The sequence below is a fragment of the Colobus angolensis genome, unplaced genomic scaffold (assembly GCF_000951035.1).
Source record: "Colobus angolensis palliatus isolate OR3802 unplaced genomic scaffold, Cang.pa_1.0 Scaffold5, whole genome shotgun sequence".
Taxonomy (NCBI): domain Eukaryota; kingdom Metazoa; phylum Chordata; class Mammalia; order Primates; family Cercopithecidae; genus Colobus; species Colobus angolensis.
This window is the reverse complement of record NW_012118487.1, coordinates 12,733,724-12,749,389: the sequence shown is the minus strand read 5'-3', so window position 1 is coordinate 12,749,389 and position 15,666 is coordinate 12,733,724. Positions and strand designations below refer to the sequence as shown.

The 15,666-nt window shown below is 36.6% G+C and overlaps 1 protein-coding gene across 1 annotated transcript in view; it reads left to right on the top strand.

Annotated features, from left to right (window-relative positions):
• ADAM29 (ADAM metallopeptidase domain 29) overlaps window positions 1-15,666 on the top strand; it is a 92,927-nt gene that overhangs the window by 37,278 nt on the left and 39,983 nt on the right. The window contains exon 3 of the mRNA XM_011959796.1: window positions 13,316-15,660. Coding sequence (XP_011815186.1) covers window positions 13,496-15,660 — 2,165 coding nt within the window. The 5' untranslated portion in view covers window positions 13,316-13,495. The remainder of the gene's footprint in view (window positions 1-13,315; window positions 15,661-15,666) is intronic.

Here is a 15,666-nt window from a genome sequence, read left to right as displayed (position 1 = left end):
CGGGCGCAGTGGCAGGCGCCTGTAGTCCCAGCTACTGGGGAGGCTGAGGCAGGAGAATGGCGTAAACCGGGAGGCGGAGCTTGCAGTGAGCTGAGATCCGGCCACTGCACTCCAGCCAGGGGGACAGAGCGAGACTCCGTCTCAAAAAAAAAAAAAAAAAAAAAAAAAAGAAAGAAAGAAAGAAAGAAAGAAAGAAAAGAAAAAGATTTATAGTTAGAGAGTAGGAGTACTTTCAAGATATTGTGCATCAGGGTGACGACTATAATTAATGACAATGTTGTAATCTCGGAAAATGCTAGAATGGATTTTCAGTGTTTTTACCACAAACATGATAACTATGTTAGTTTATACATTTGTTAAATAGCTAGATTTAACCATCCCGCAATATATATGTACTTCAGAACATCATGCTGTACACAGTAAATACATACAATTGTATGTGTCAGTGAAAAAAAAATGAATTTGAAAGTAAAAGAAAAACTTTGAATTACTGGATTCAACATTTGTTTGTATTAATTAATCATGATTTCCTAGTATAGTGAAAAGTAATTTAGTGTTGATACTTGAGTCAAGCATGAATTATCAATGACATAGCATGAAAAATTTTTAGAAAACTCTACAAATGAAAAAATGAAGCTGTTACCACCCGAATCCACTGAAAAACTTTAGCATCTCAAAAAGTAAGACAATTAGTGTTTTGTGCTTCCAGATGAAATTCAGTATGAAGTACATAGGACAATCTATGAGATAGTCTCATTAAAATACTTGGCCTGAATCTAATCAAAATTCTAGAATTAACTTCCCTTTACATGGGAAAACACGTAACAAAGGAAAAAATATAAATGCAACTAAAAAAGTAGACAGACACGTTAGGATATGGTACATTCAAATGGACCGCTAACAGGGTGAGGGGGACAAATCTAGACTGCAAGAAACTTAAGAGACATGCTCGAATACAAATGCGATAGGTGGTCTTTATGGATCCTGATTCACATAAACAAGTGGTGTAATTTTTATGATATCAGACAAATTTGATTCTTGATGAGGTATAAATTTACATAAAGGAAACACTCGATAATTTTACTTGAAAAATACTGTATTTACTATTAAGTAAGACTGTGTCCTCTGTTCAGAGATTCAGTGGTAAAATGACATGTGGAATTTGCTTTAAAGGCCTTAGCAAAAAAAACGATGAAGGGAGGCATATAAACTACATGTAGCAAAAGCCTGATAAGTTGGGAAATAAAGAGATTCACTGTACTTTCCTCACTGCTTTAAATACGTATTTTAAGTTTTATTAAAATTTTGTAAAGTATAATATTTTCACTGACAGAAGCAGAATGAAAAAGTTGAAGGACAAATAGTAAAGGTTGTTTATTTTTATTTTTTTTCTGGGATGGAATCTTGCTCCGTCACCCAGGCTGGAGTGCAATGGCAGAATCTCGGCTCATTGCAACTTCTGCCTCCTGGGTTCAAGCAATTCTCCTGCCTCAGCCTTCGAGTAGCTGGGATTACAGGTGCCCACCACCGCGCCCAGCTAAGTTTTGCAATTTTAGTAGAGACGGGTTTTCCAGGCTGGTCTCGAACATCTGATCTCATGATCTGCCCACCTCGGCCTCCCAAAGTGCTGGGATTACAGGCATGAGCCACTGCGCCTGGCCTAGTAAATGTTAATTTAAACATAGTTTGATCTTATTTATACTTCCTCTTAAGCTATCTTTTCCGACTCCATTAATGGATCATTTGTTGATTAAATACAGTATCATCTAGGATAATATCTTTTCTATAAATTATGTATGTTTTGAAGGCCCAACCCCCAGTACTTGAGAATGTGACTGCATTTGGAGATAGGTTCTATAAAGAGATGATTAAGATTAAATGAAGTAATTAGGGTGGGCGCGAATCCAATTTGACCAGTGTCCTTGTAAAAAGAGAAAATTAGTACACACAAGAGGCATCAAAGATTGTATGTACAGAGAGAAAAACATGTAAGGCCCCAGTCAGAAGACAGCCATCTACAAGCCAAGTGAGAAGGTTCCAAGAGAAACCAAATCTGCCAACATTTTGATCTCAGACTTCTAGATACCATAACTGAGAAAATAAATTGTTTAAGCCACTCAGTCTGTGGTAATATACTTTCGTTTTGGCAGCCCTTCTAAACTAATACAGCATTGCAGACAATACAGAATCGTAAAGATAAGAAACCCCAAAATAATTAAGAAAATATAGGCCGGGCATGGTGGCTCACACCTGTAATCCCAGAACTTTGGGAGGCCGAGGCGAGCGGATCACAAGGTCAGGAGATTGAGATCACGGTGAAACCCCGTCTCTACTAAACACACAAAAAACTAGCCGGGCGCAGTGGCAGGCGCCTGTAGTCCCAGCTACTGGGGAGGCTGAGGCAGGAGAATGGCGTAAACCGGGAGGCGGAGCTTGCAGTGAGCTGAGATCCGGCCACTGCACTCCAGCCAGGGGGACAGAGCGAGACTCCGTCTCAAAAAAAAAAAAAAAAAAAAGAAAATATGAAACATGAAGGAAATTAGTACAGATGCTTAGGAGACCATAATCTATCTGTTTTACTAAAAATATTTTACTATGTAACTAATATTTTTTGGACTAGATCTTACATTCTCAAGGACAAACTTTAAATGCGTTTACACAGTATTGTACCTTGTTAAAATTGAGTTTATGGAATGCAGGGGGTCAGATAAATTAAGAAATTTAATTAAAAATTAAATATAAACATGTACAAGTAAAACTCTTAACATAGAAAGTTGAATTTAACCACAAGATTATGGGTACTTTATTTTTTAAAAGATGATTTATGAAATGTTTCTTGTATTTGCAAAATTCTTTATGTACATGTTCATAAGTGTTTGACCAGGTGAGTAGACAAAAAATAAAATAAAAAACACAGAAAATCAATGAACAGGAGGTGGTGGTTTATGAAAATCAAAGAGAACCGGATTCTAGAGCCAACTCCAGCAATTATTAGCTACTGACTCACACCCCCAAAATATTTAATAATCATTTTACAGAGAAAAAGAGGACTATATATATATTAGTCCATTTAGTGTTGCTATAACAGAATACTTGAGGCTGGATAATCTATAAAGAAAAAGGTTTATTTGGCTCATGATTCTAGGTCTTGTGAGGGACTCCCTCATGCTGCTTCCTCTCGTGGCAGAAAGGAGAAGGGTGCAAAAAGATCAGAGGGTAAGGGAGGAAGCAACAGAGAGAGAAACCAAGGAAGCCAGACTCTTTTTGAGCAACCAGCTCTCATGAGAAACAACCCATTCTCTCAAGAGCGAGAACTCACTCCCCCAAATAAGTGCATCAATATATTCATAAGAGGTCTACCCCCATGACCTAAACATCACATACCAGGCCTCACTTTCCAATACTACTACATCGGGGATCAAATTTTAATATGAGTTTTCATGGAGAGAAACCACATCAAGCTCCATCTATCTATCTATCTATCAATCTATCTATCTATCTACCTACCTACCTACCTACCTATATATGATTATAAGAAACATGAGGTTAATTATAAGAAACTGGCTCATGTGATTATGGAGCCTTGAAATACCAAGATAGAGGCAGCAGCAGATTTGAAGTCTATTGAGAACCCTCTTTGGCTTTTACAAAAATGGTTTGCCTACCACTGCCTTCTTTCTGTGTCCGTATTTCAGAGGAAGAGAGATGTGATGTCTTCATACTCTTATAATGGCGTGAATCTCATCGTGGAGGCCTTGCTCTCATGACTTCATTTAAACCTGATTAACATCCACAGACTCCACTTCCAAATAATGTTACACTGAAGATTAGGGCTTCAACATATGAATGAGTGGGTACACAATTCGGTCCATAGCATTGGGCCCTGGTACAACAAATTCATGTCTTTCTCAAAAGCAAAATACGGTCATCCCTTGATATCCAAGGAGGTCCCAGGACCTCTCGCAGATACCAAAACCCAGATGTTCAAGTTTCTAAAATGGTGTAATATTTGCATATAACTTATGCAGGTCCTTTCATATCATCTCTAGATTACTTATAATACCTAATGCAATGTAACTACTGTGTAAATATTTGCTGTCCTGTATTGTTTAGGGGGTAAATGACAAGAAAACCGAATCTGCCCATGTTCAGTACAGACGCAATTTTTTTTCCAAATGTTTGATTCACAGTTGGTTGAATCTATGGATGTGGAACCCACAGATAGGGAAGGCTGACTGTATATTCATTCCATTTTAACAGCCCCAAGAGCCTTATTTCATTTCAGCATCAACTCTGAAGTCTAAAATTCAAAGCCTCTTCTAAGCATTTTTTTCAATCAGATATAGATGAGACTCCAAGTAAAAATCCACCCTGAAACTAAATATCCCTCCAGCTATGAAACTGTGAAGCTAGATAAGGTATGCAATTTCAAAATACAGATATGGGACAGGAGTAGGATAGACATCCTATTCCAAAGGTAAAAATCTGAAGAAAGGAATGGATAATTTATCTCAAGATAGTCCAAAACTTAGCAAGGCAAATATCATTAAATATTAACATGTTAATCCTGTCTGGTTTGATGCTCTGCCTTTCAGAAGCACTGGGGCAGCACTTCTGCCTCCACGGCTCTGCTGGTCATGGGCCATACCCTCAAGGATTTATGGGGCCTAGTACCTGGTCTGGGTTAGTCAAGGTCATGTCCCTCACTCTTTGAGACCAAAGAGGCATCCCCAATGATCTTTGAATTGCCTTTGGGATAATTCTTCCATTCTCTTGAAGAATAGCATATATTTGTAGCAGAATAGCAAAATAATTCAGTCCTAAAAAATAGAAATCCAAGAGCCTTCCTTCATTTCATGCAATCACTTTGTCTTTCAGTTCAAACTGGCAGTGTGCCTGCTCATGTAATCCTGTGTGTATGTTTTCCAGTATATATTGCCCATCTAAACACTTTGTGTACGTATTTGCATAGAAAATTTAATTGTTCTAGCTTTCATTTGTATGAGTTTGCTAGTGCCTCTGTTATTAAAACATATTGCAGCTTCACCTCTTTCTAAGATAATTCAATAAAGCCATAGAACTTCTAACACTTTTGAGTTTGTTTTTAATCAGAAACACATATCTGAAGTTTTGAAATAGTGAATCAAAGGGGCTTCAAACTGTTAATTTATTTTTCTTATTTTATTCTCTCAACATTCTAATTAAATGTATATGTAAATTTGTTCATCTCAATCATTGTGGTAACAAGATTTTTCTTTTATTATCTCTTCTTTTCATTTTATTATTATTATTACTTTAATAATAATAATAAAGTAATGCCTGAATTAGCTTTGGTACTTGGTGGTTACCTGAATTAGCTTTAGTACTTGGAGTTTCTAAGAAGCATATCTGAATACTTCATTTATATCCTGTCTATCCTCTTTTGCTATTTTTCAAAATTTGTTAAGTTGTTCACAAAGAGGCTCTTATATATTGCTTCATTTAATTCACATCCTTTAAAAATCTGTAATATTTCAAAATGTGCTAATTTCCTTCAAAAGCTTTTGACTCGCCTTAATGGATTTGATGATGAAAGGGGAAACATTGCATACAGCAAGAAATGGTATGAAAGGAAAAGCACTGGATATTTCCTGAGTTTGGTAGCAACTAGTGCAATTTATATGCAATCTCTATGTATTAAAACAGTTTGGCTCATCCAAGAAGGGAATGCAGTTCTCTAGAATTAAGTCCTGTCATGAAACTGCTTGGACTCATTTAATGCTTATTGATTTTCATAAACCAACATTGAATTGTTGGGTGGTGAAGATGAAACAATCACATAAACTGATATGCTTTCTCCAGTACAGATATGGTTTATCCAGTACAGACACCCACTACTTGGAATGTCTTCATTTCATGGCCTTTCCTTCTGATTTAATACTCACAAGTTATTTCTTCCCAGAATAATTTTGCTATCAAATACCTAAAATCTTAACAGAAACTGAAATATTTTGTTTATTATACTTACTTTATTGTCAATTCCTCTATAAAACCATGATTTTTTCCTTCGTGTTTCTTTCTAAGTACACTGCAGATGTCAGTACACTTGCCTTTAGATACTTCATCATGAACATCATGAGCTAGATCTGAATTTTGTTTAGCTTTTTCTTTTGAGTTAAAATATACATACAATGAATTACACTAGACAAAGTGTGCGTTCACTGTCATTTGACCAATTGCACACACCTGTATAATCTAAAGACCTATCAAGCAGGAGGGCTTAAGCAAGTGCATCAGTGGCCCTCTGGAACAGCTCTAACTTCCTGTGTTTCAGTCTACATCGGGGAAAGATTAAGGCTCTTGCAGTGCAGCAGGAAGTTAAATGTCTGCAGTCACACTGCCCATGTCAACTGTGGATCAGATCCTCTGGCTGTGGCGACCAATGCACTGTAAAGGACTAGATCTTGTACACAGTGTCTTTCTCCACTTTTTGTACTTAAGCACTTTACAGGTGAATTTAGTGTGCATGTTGTTTGTTTTCAGCAATCTTGAATCAAGTGCTGATTTCTTCTCTGGGTGGCAGTTACCTGCCTTTTAACTTTGGCCACATCATGTCATGTTCTATTCTGCAGCACATTCTGACTATCCAGTGAACAGGGAAATAGGTAGTGTAAATATCAACTTTATACTTCTTTATAAATACTCTTGTGGATATTCCTGGGTACTTTGAACATTCATATAAACTTTAAAATCAGTTTGCCACTTTCCACACACACACACACACACGCAGCTTAATGTAATTTAGATTATGTTTGTCTTAAATCTGTAAGTCAATTAGGAAAACAAAATTGCCACTCTCATAGATTGTCTTCAAGTATTAGTACCTTGAATTTTATGAAATTAATTTCCCACATTTACACTCACATAAATCCTTTCTACATCATTGTTGCTACTCGTATTTTTGCATAAGGGGATTAGTTCTAGAAAAAAAAGGAAGATGGGAGCACCTTCACCCTGGAAAAGTCAACGTTCCGACAGTCTTTCCATCATGTAGTCAGATCTGTCATTAGAAAACTTCGTCTCTTATTTTCCACTAGTTGGAAAAAATAACATCATCATCCTCTTCATTTTTTTCTTTTCTTTAATTATTTATTTTTTAAAACTTTTTTATTATTATACTCTAATTCTAGGGTACATGTGCACATTGTGGAAGAGTGTGGCAATTCATCTTCTTCATTTTTCTTCATCATCATTATCATTGTCTTCTTTATACCTTTGTATATTTTAAATAAAATTACGGAACCATAAACAAAGTAAAAATTAAAAAAAAAATTATACATAGGATGTCAGAATCCTATCTACTAAAACGAATTAAAATTGAACCTATTTTCAATGTCTTCACTTTAAAAGTATCTTTTTTCTGATTATAAATTGAATTTTTATGTATTTGAATAAAATGTGTAGAGAAAGGCCTTACAAAGAAAATACAAGTAACAATTAAACTCACAATTCCAGGGAAAACCAGTGTTAATATTTATGTGTACTTCACAATAAACTATACTAAATAAATGAATAAAAGTATAGAAATATTTATAGTAATGTGCATACATAAAACAGTGCTATGCAAACATCATTGTTTAAAGTTAAAATTGGGTTAGTTATTTTATCATGCTTTTACATTTCAAAATAAACACCAAGTATTTTGATGTATCAGTTAATATCCTTTGAAAATATAATTTATACTAATAACTCTTCCATATAAAAATGAAATATGATTAATTTATTTACCCAAAGTTGAGAATTGTTCACATATTTTTACTATTATAAGTAATGCTATGATATTTTTTCCCATAAATGTTTGATTAAATTACTTAATATTACTCTTGATTAATTTCTTAAAAGGAAACTCTGGATCTTGACCATTTTGCCACATTTTCTCTGCAGCCTGGGGCTTGATTTATCATTCTATATTCTATGTTAGAAGGCACCTGTCTCCTCACATCCTCACTGACTGGAAATGATACCATGTTTATATTACAACACTTTGATAGGCACAAGAGAAAAATACATGGACTCTACATTCCTGGAAGAAAAATTCACAAAAAATGAATAGACACAGATTAAAAGACAATAGGATTAGTTATTAGGAAGATGAATACAATAAAGAGGATGAAGTGGGTGGAATAACTGTCTCCCAGAAATATTCCTGTCGTAATCCCTGAAACCAACAAGGATTCCAATTTACATGGTAAAGGTAATCAAGGTTGCAGATGGAATCAAGGTTGCTAATCAGATGACATTAACATAGGGAGATTTCCCTGTATTATACTGTGAGTCCAATGCAATTCCAATGGTTCTTATAAGTGAAGGAGGGAATCAGAAGAGGCAGAGTCAAAATGAAGTGATATGAGTATGATTTGACCTGCTACCTCTAAACACCCTTGAAAATTGAAGGAGTAAGTCTATGAGCCATTAATGTGGGTGGCTTCTAGAAGATGGAAGGAAATGAGAAACAGATTTTTCCCTTTTAACCTCCAAAAAGAAACTCAGTCCTGCTGACACTTTCGTTTTGGCCAGTGAAACTCATTTTAGCCTTCAGAACTGCAGAACTATAAGGTAATACATTTGTGTTGCTTTAAGACACTGAGATTGTGGTAATTTGTTACAGCAGCCATAGGAAACTAACAGAAAAGCTAAAAGAAAAAGAAGCATGCTATGGTAGTATTAAAATCTATATTGTTGCCAAAACATTCCATGAAAATCCCTTTCATAGTGTGATCTTATGATCCATTTTATTTCTGTGGCATCTGTATTGATATTGTCTCTTTCATTTCTGATATTCAGTCTTTTTCTTTGTCTAGCTAACATTTATTAATTTTGCTTCTCTTTATTTTAAAAACTACTTAATAGTCTATTTTAAGCTGATAAGTTCAATAGTGCACAGAAACTCTAGAATAATCTCTGCAGTCACACACAGGAGCTCTAACACCCTACCCCACACTTCGTTTTATTGTTGCTGCAATTTACATCTATTCATATTGTGTATCTTTTAACATATTTTATTTAGTTTTTTAATATTTTTGTCTTTTGACTTTTATACTAGAATTAAAAGTCATTATTACTGTAGTAATCATTTCATTATGTATATGTATATGAAAACATCATCTTGTATACCTTAAATATATACAATAACATGTTTGTAATGAATAAAAAATAATAGTCATTTATACATCACTTTTGCAGTAATACAATACCTGTATCTGTCCCTATGCTTACTTTTATTATCAAGTTTCATACTTTCTTATGCTATGGTGTTGCTATTTAGTATCCTATCATTGCAACTTGAAGAACTCCTTTTAACATTTTTTTCTAAGGCAGGTAATATACTATTGGTGATGATCTCTCTCAGCTTTTGTTTATTTTAAATAGTCTTTATCTCTCCTCCACTATTAAAGGCCAGGTATAGTGTTCTTGGTTGGCAGTTTCTTTTCCTTTAGAACTTTGAATGTATCATCCCACTCCCTGTGGCCTGCAAAATTTATGCTGAAAAATTCACAAATAGTTTCGTGGACATTTTCTTTTATGTGACAAGTCACTTTTCTCTTTATCTGAAAATACACTTTGTTTTTGACTTTTTACAATTTGATTACAATGTGTCTCAATGTTGATTTATTTGAGTTCATCTTATTTGGGAACTTTTGGGCTTCATGGATCTGAAAGTCTATTGCCTTCCTCAGATTTGGGAAGTGTTCAGCCATTATTTCTTTAAATAGGCTTTCTGGCCCCTTCTTTTTTCTCCTCTGACACTTCCTTAAGGCTTATGTTGGTGTCCTTGAAGAGGTCCTATCAGTTTCTTAAGTTTTCTCCTCTCATTTTTGTTCTTTCTACTCTACTGACTGAATCATTTCCAATGATATGTTTTCAAGTTCACTGATTGTTTCTTCTGCTTCTCCTAGTCCATTGTTGAAGCTCTCTATTAAATAATTTAATGCAGTTGTTGCATTACTCAGCTTCAAGATTTCTGTTTTGGTACTTTAAAATTATTTTCTATTGCTTTGTTGAAATTCTAACTTTGTTTCTGTGTTATTCTCTTGACCTCCATAAACATCTGTGTATCATATTTTGCATTGTAAATCAGGTAAATCATATAATGATGTGTCATTAGGGTTGGTTTCTGAAGATTTATCGCTTCTTTGTTTGGAACATCTTTGCCTGTTTCTACATTTTCCTTAGTTATCAGTGCTGATATTTGCACATTAGACGCAGAAAGCCTTCTCTCAGTCTTTACATACTAGCCTTGTATAGGAGGAGACCTCCACCAACCAGCAAAGCCAGAGATTCTAGACCTTCTAATAACTCTCTCTCTCTCTCCATGAAAAGAAACAGGTGTGATTTTTGTCTACTCCTCTGTGCTGACCTGGGGTGGGAAACTATTGTATCAACCAGTTCAAACTACCATTTCTATTAATATTTTATCCCAGGTGTCTAGACTGTACCAGACTCATCAGAAATCCAAGAGTGGCAAGTCTCATACCGGTTCTTTCTGTAGTACTGGAGAGGTTGGATGCTGGGAACATGATCAATTCTTTTCTTCTCTAGAAGAAATCTGACACTTGGGATGTTTTTTCTGCTTGCTCTGTGCTGAGTAGGAGGGAGGATCTATGGTATCCACCAGTATTTTCCTCCATCTATTTTCCTCCCTGGGGGCTAGACTGTGATAGGCCTCTCAGAGCCCTAAGACTGGTTAGTAAGATGCCAGTTCTTTGGAGAGCCCTGGAGAAATTTGGGCATTGGATGCACTAATCAAGTCTTCCACACCCTCCCCAATCCCAGGAGAAAGTTGAAAGCTGGAATTTTTTGCCTGCTCTCTATGTACTGAGAAGTAGGGAGGATCTATGCTGTCTACTGGCTCAAGCCACATCTCCATTCTCCCACAGGTGTCTAGACTGGGCCAGACCCATTTGAGCTCTAAAACTACTTAGATAGCTGCTAGATCTTTAGGCAGCCATTACAAAGTTGTAGTGTCAGATACAAAGATCAGTACTCTTCCTCCATAGCAGGAAGCTGAAAGCTGGGATTTCTTATTTGCTTACTCAATGCCAAGAAATTGGGTTGGGGGCAGGGGTCTGCGGCATCCACCAGATGAAACCATCATCTCCATCCTCTGCAGAAAGCTAGATTGTGGTAGACCAGTCAGAGCTCCAACTGACATAAGTAATTCGTGTAAAAAGCCTCTTCAAAAAGTTTGGAGTACTGGACACAAATCAATCTCTTCCAATGACTGGGTGAAGCTGGGAACTAGGGGTTCTCTTTCTGATTGTATGGCAGTACATTGAGAACAGGGACTCCACTGAGAGGGTATTCTGAATCTCCCTGCCAACTTTGGTAACTCTGATTTTTCATTTTCCCAGGGTGTGGTAGTCATTCAATTAGTTTCAGAATTTCTTACAAAGACAATGTGTTCACAAATTGTTGTTGAAATATATTCTGGGGAGTAGGACGTTGCAGAACTTCCCACTCTGCCATTTTGCTGATGTCACTCTGTAGGAGATGCCTGATCCTATTTGAATTTTCTATTTTAGAAGATAGTTGCCTTTCTATGTTTAGAGTGTATATTCTGGTGTGCTTTTGTGGGCTGAGTTCCAGAAATGTTTAATTTTGATAGCTCTCTCAATAGTATTACACTTTACTTTGCTTTTTTGATTCTGAAGGAGTTTCAGCTCAATCATGGCTGGTGCCATCTGGGACAAAAGGCCCTTTCTAGGCCATTCATGTCACTGGGCCACTTTCACTCCTGAAGATGGAAGGAGCAGAAACAACCAGGCTTTGGTCTTCCTATGTCATTTGATAGAGGGCTAGGAAATATCAGGCTTTATGGATAATACTTCTGTGGCTCATTCAGGCTCCATTTCACTGGCCTAATTCTACAGCAGTGTTCTATCAGCTAGGTAGGGCTTCACTGATGCTTCTGAAGGCAGATCAGTTAGCTAGTTACCTGGTTACTGAATGAGGGTTAAGTTAGTCATCCAGTGCTGTGATGTTGCCAATATGGGTGGAATGGACAGCCCACCAGTGCACTGAATGTGGAGTATGTTTTTGGTGGGTCTGCCAAGTCTGAAACAGCCACTGTGGGTGAATCAACACACACATGTGTCCTGACTCCCTGACTCTAACGAAGGGGCTGGAGCACCTCACCATGTCTTTACTGAGCTTTTCCATTCTTAGTCATTTGGCCAGAAAGGGAAACCTCTTATTGATTGATTGATTGATTGATTGATTGTCTATGCCTGTTGGAGGTTTGGGGTTAAAGATCTGTCCAGAATCCAGTTTGGGATATACATGAAAGATGAGAAGAAACTCAGATAACTGACCTTCCTCAAGTCCAAAGGTCACTAGTCAGAGTTTTTCTTTTTATTAACCATCCTTCTATTCTCTATATCCATGAGTTTTCAGAATCTTTTTGTTGTTTTCCATTGACTTGTTTCAGAGTATTAAATTGTATTTAGAAGGAAAGATCAGGAAAAACTGAAACTATACAACTTTGTTCCAGAGCGTGCATTTACCATAGATGTTGAATAATGTTCTTCTTTAAAAAACATAATAAAGTGTAAACATATTTTGGGTAATATTTATTTCACTCCAAGAACAATCAGCTTCAAGTCGGCCATTATGTATTACATAAAGAATTAAGCCAGGCATTATATGAGATACTAATATTTGTGAAAGACTCAAATGATGCTGTTGAGGATCTTTCTGCTGACTAGTCTAGTGAGAAGAGGAAGTTAGGGAAGAAACAGAAAATTAAATAAATATCGTGCCACAGAAAGGTATACGGTAAGTAGAAAAAAATTTAAAATAACATAAGAATGGTTTTTTTAAAATGTCTCTTAGATAATGTTTTCAACTAATTTATCATCTGAAATCTAATAGAAAAGCTATTAATGTTTATGATAATTTAACATATGTAAATTGAAATTGTCTCAGAAATTTAACATATAAGTTCAACTTACCCTTAAAACTTTTTGTTTTAATTATTGTGGAAATATTTGTAAATAATTACATATTTAAAGAAATGTATAGTGGATCAATTTCCCATCACTGATATTCAATAACTATCTGTGTATGGCCAAGTTTTATTTTCTGTACACTCCCTATTCCTTTTTCCCTGTCAATATTTAAGAGGAAATTCTAGGCAATTTCTTGAGTCATTCCTTGATCAAAGCACTAATCACTTTTAGCTCATGTTTTTTTCTGTTTCTCCTCTTCCCCACTGGATTCTCTTATAAGAAAAATTTCTGTACACTCATCCACATGCTGCTTTTCATTTTATTTATAGTGCTGCAGCTCTGATGGTTCAATTCTCCCAGAAGATGGGTCTTTAATGATTAGCACTACACACTGACCAACTCAGAAGAAGGAGCCACACCACCTGTGATTCCAGCCCTGACTTCTGCTCCGGACCAGTGTTTCCATAACAGTGACTTCAAAATCACTGTGATTTGAAACCTTGTTGAACATGAAGGTGTTACTCCTGCTGCATTGGCTTGGGGTGTTTCTGTCCTGTTCTGGACACATTCAGGTTGAGCACTCCCAATATCACAGCTCTCCGGATGTGGTGATTCCTGTGAGGGTAACTGGCACTGCCAGAGGCATGAAACCTCCAGGCTGGCTCTCCTATATCCTTCCCTTTGGAGGCCAGAAACACATTATCCACATAAAGGTCAAGAAGTTTTTGTTCTCCAAACACCTCCCTGTGTTCACTTACACAGACCAGGGTGCTATCCTTGAGGACCAGCCTTTTGTCCAGAATAACTGCTACTACCATGGTTATGTGGAAGGGGACCCAGAATCCCTGGTTTCCCTCAGTACCTGTTTTGGGGGCTTTCAAGGAATATTACAGATAAATGACATTGCTTATGAAATCAAGCCCCTAGCATTTTCTACCACATTTGAACATCTTGTATATAAGATGGACAGTAAGGAGAAACAATTTTCAACCATGAGATCCGGATTTATGCAAAATGAAATAACATGCCGAATGGAATTTGAAGAAATTGATAATTCCACTCTGAAGCAAAGTTCCTATGTGGGCTGGTGGATTCATTTTAGAATTATTGAAATGGTAGTTGTCATTGATAATTATCTATACATTCGTTATAAAAGGAATGACTCAAAGTTGCTGGAGGATCTCTATGTGATTTTTAATATAGTGGATTCCATTTTTGATGTAATTGGTGTTAAGGTGTTATTATTTGGTTTGGAGATCTGGACTAATAAAAACTTCATTGTAATAGATGATGTAAGGAAGTCTTTGCACCTATATTGCCAGTGGAAGTTGGACAACGTTACTCCCCGGTTACGACATGACACCTCACATATTTTCACAAGTTTAGGATTAAGAGGGTTAAGTGGCATAGGAGCGGTTAACGGGATGTGTACACTAGACCGCAGCTGTGCAGTTGTTACTTTCATGAACAAAACTTTGGGCACTTTTTCAATTGCAGTGGCTCATCATCTAGGGCATAATTTGGGCATGAACCATGATTATGGTACATGTCATTGTTCACAATATCTATGCATAATGCATGAAAGTAACCCACCAATAACTAAATTTAGCAATTGTAGTTATGCTGATTTTTGGGCATACACTGTAGAGAAGACAAAGTGTTTGCTTGAAAATCTACACACAAAGGACATCTTTAATAGGAAGCGCTGTGGGAATGGTGTTGTCGAGGAAGGAGAGGAGTGTGACTGTGGACCTTTAAAGCGTTGTGCAAAAGATCCCTGCTGTCTGTCAAACTGCACTCTGACCGATGGTTCTACTTGTGCTTTTGGGCTTTGTTGCAAAGACTGCAAGTTCCTACCATCAGGGGAAGTGTGTAGAAAGGAGGCCAACGAATGTGATCTTCCAGAGTGGTGCAATGGTACTTCCCATAAGTGCCCAGATGATGTTTATGTGGAAGATGGAATTCCCTGTAAGGAGAGGTCCTACTGCTATGAAAAGAACTGTCATGATCGCAATGAACAGTGTAGGAGGATTTTTGGTGCAGGGGCAAATACCGCGAGTCACACTTGCTACAAACAATTGAACACCTTAGGTGAACGTGTTGGTCACTGTGGTATCAAAAATGCTTCATATATCAAATGTAATATCTCAGATGTCCAGTGTGGAAGAATTCAGTGTGAAAATGTGACAGAGATTCCCAGTTTGAGTGATCATACTACTATTCATTGGGCTCGCTTCAATGACATAATGTGCTGGAGTACTGATTACCATTTGGGGATGAAGGGACCTGATATTGGTGAAGTGAAAGATGGAACAGAGTGTGGGATAGATCATATATGCATCCACAGGCACTGTGTCCATATAACCATCTTGAATAGTAATTGCTCACCTGCATTTTGTAACAAGAGGGGCATCTGCAACAATAAACATCATTGCCATTGCAATTATTTGTGGGACCCTCCCAACTGCCTGATACAAGGCTATGGAGGTAGTGTTGACAGTGGCCCACCCCCTAAGAGAAAGAAGAAAAAGAAGTTTTGTTATCTGTGTTTATTGTTGCTTATTGTTTTGTTTATTTTATTATGTTGTCTTTATCGACTTTGTAAAAAAAATAAGCCAATAAAAAAGCAGCAAGATATTCAAACTCCATCTGCAAAAGAAGAGGAAAAAATTCAGCATCA